Genomic DNA, 2,532 nt, shown 5'->3' on the forward strand with positions numbered 1-2,532 from the left:
GAAGAGCGTGGGCTTTAGAGTCAAGGAAGGCTTGGCCTCTGTCCTCTGCTCTTGTTAGCTGTGGGATCTGGGGCCAGCTCCTCCACCCCTGAGTCTTGGTTTCCTCCTCTGTGAAACAGACGAGTGTCCTGCCTCTTGGGTGAGAGTGAATTAGAGTCACGATGCATAGCTCTGAGCCCTGGACTCAGGCTCCTGTAGTGTTAGTTTCCCGGGTGTGTCTCAGCTCAGGGAACTTTCCAATTTCTTTGTCCCATAAATAAATCAAGTGCTTCTCTAAGCACTGTTTGCCTTCACCAGGACTTATCCTTTGGCAGGTTGATAGGCAGTGTGCTGATTGTCAAGCAAGTATTTGCACGAACGCACTTAGGGTGATGTGGCCAAGGCTGAGGGCCAGAGCAGCCCCTCCGAAGCGGCTTGGGGTACCCCTTGATGAAGCCTTGACATTGGAGGCAGCCCTGCAATTACTGTGTGATGGAGAGCTTGCTGGCAGGTTTTAGCCTGTCTCTGGGTTTCCTGGGGTCTAGAGAAGGCGGGGGGCCTGGGGTAACCAGATTTGGGGCGTTCTTCACTGGAATGAAGGGTCTGTGCAGAGCTTGATGGTTTACAAAGCACGTTCATGCCTCCTGCATCACTGCTGGGCTTATCGTGAGGTATGGCATCGAAACTGGGGAGGCCATGCTGGTCTTATCTCCCACTGGCTGTTCTATTTTCTAGAATGCTTCATTTGAGGGTCTCGACCTTTCTTCCTAGTACAAGTTTTCGCTGTGTGAACTCTCCTAGGTGGTAATGCAGATTAAAGCACTACTAGGACCAGCTACTCTTTGTCGCTGGCCTACCTGCATAGGCACTTTGCCTACAGTTATTATCTAACCTCTAACAGTGTTAAGAGTTTGGTTCAGAATTATTATCCTTACTTTACAGGTCAGGCAACAGGCTCAGAAAGGTTGGGTGGCTTTCTCAAGCTCACACAGCTAGTAAATAACAGAGGCAGGATAGCAATCCAGATGTGTCTGCCTCCTTCCTTTGCCCTGGGCCTCAGGGACCAGTTATACTGTCATATGCCCTGAGCCCTTTCACCTTCGCATACCCCTTCCACTGTAAAAAAATGTTTAAAAGTGTACTTTATGACTGGTTGGCATGAACACAAATATAAATCAGGCTGGATAGCTTCAGACTTTTTTCTTCTGATTTTAAAAGAATTTAAAATATTTCCATGGGCCCCTAAGTGTGTTATGAGCCCTAGGTAGTGTGTCTAATGGATTAGTGGGCCCTGCTGGGTTGCCTGCCTTTTGGGAGACAGAGTTGGTGTCCCCAGAGAAGGCAGTGGGAGAGAGAGAGAGCGCTTGACTCAAGTAACTCTCTTTTCTGCCTGACAGTGTTGGTGGCCTCAGTTTACCCCCGAAAGCCCCAGGCCGTGGAGCGCCACTACTTGCGGTCCTCTGGTACTTCCTGAACAGCACGATCGGGAATGGCGGCTGTGCAGGAGCCTCCAGGGGCAGATGGGCTCCCGGCTGCAGGAGTTGGCCGCCAGCCAGCCAAAGCAAGTCCTCAAATCGCTCCAGGAGCTCTTAGATCCGGAATCCCTGTGAGACAGCCCCAAGGTCACTGATGGGGGGGAGGGCACCTGACAGCAAGACAGTTGGCAGCTCACGCCCCTTTCATCTGGATTAAAGACAGATCTAGGATGAGCAATCGTTATTTTCATCTTATTTTATTTTTATGATGGAATAATCTCCTGGTCTACTTTCCCATAGAGTTCCAGATGTACATAGTATATTTTGAAGTAGAAATAAAACAATTACTTATTTTTCTAAGGTTTTATTGTCTTGTACTTTTTTAACCCCACAGAATTTTCTAGTAGCTAGGTTTGCGACAAAGAAAACAAAACATTATATGGAAACAACCTATGTGCCCATTTTTGGATGAATGGATAAAGATGATGCAGTGCATGCACTCGTGCGTGCGCACACACACACACACACACACATAGAGGAATACTATAAGCCATAAAAAAGATGAAATCTTGTGACAACATGGATGAAACTTGAGGGTATTATGGTAAGTGAAATAAATCAAATGGAGAAAGACAAATACCATAAGATTTCACTCATATGTGGAATATAAAAGAACAAAAGCAAATAACAAAGAAAAAGAACAAACCAAACAGATGCAAACAAATACAGAGAACAGAGTAGCAGCTACAATAGGGGAAGGGTCATGGTGGGGGGAGAGCAAATAGGGTAAAGGGAATTAACTGTATGGTGAATAGAAACTAAACCTTTGGTGGTAAGCTCACTGCAATGTATACAGAAGTCAAAATATAATATTGCACACGTAAAAAATTAAAAAAGAAAACAAAACACAACAACAGCAAAACCAGCTGCTGATGCTACTGAGACGAAGAATGAGGGAGAAAAGTATAGCACAGATCCCCATGTTGCAGACCATTTTGGGGCATAGTCCTATCTGTGCGCAGCTGGAAAAGCCCTCCTGAACCCAAAGACCCTGAGTTGGCCATTCAAATCCAGCACA

At 46.3% G+C, this 2,532-nt stretch overlaps 1 protein-coding gene across 1 annotated transcript in view; it reads left to right on the top strand.

Moving 5' to 3' along the window:
- Positions 1 to 1,671, top strand: part of TOGARAM2 (TOG array regulator of axonemal microtubules 2) — a 59,572-nt gene extending 57,901 nt beyond the window's left edge. The window contains 4 exon segments of the mRNA XM_007470894.1: positions 1,377 to 1,424; positions 1,427 to 1,471; positions 1,474 to 1,619; positions 1,621 to 1,671. Coding sequence (XP_007470956.1) covers positions 1,377 to 1,424; positions 1,427 to 1,471; positions 1,474 to 1,619; positions 1,621 to 1,671 — 290 coding nt within the window.
- Positions 1,672 to 2,532: the final 861 nt, after the last annotated feature.

This window comes from Lipotes vexillifer, unplaced genomic scaffold (assembly GCF_000442215.2).
Source record: "Lipotes vexillifer unplaced genomic scaffold, Lipotes_vexillifer_v1.1 scaffold717, whole genome shotgun sequence".
NCBI classification, from domain to species: domain Eukaryota; kingdom Metazoa; phylum Chordata; class Mammalia; order Artiodactyla; family Lipotidae; genus Lipotes; species Lipotes vexillifer.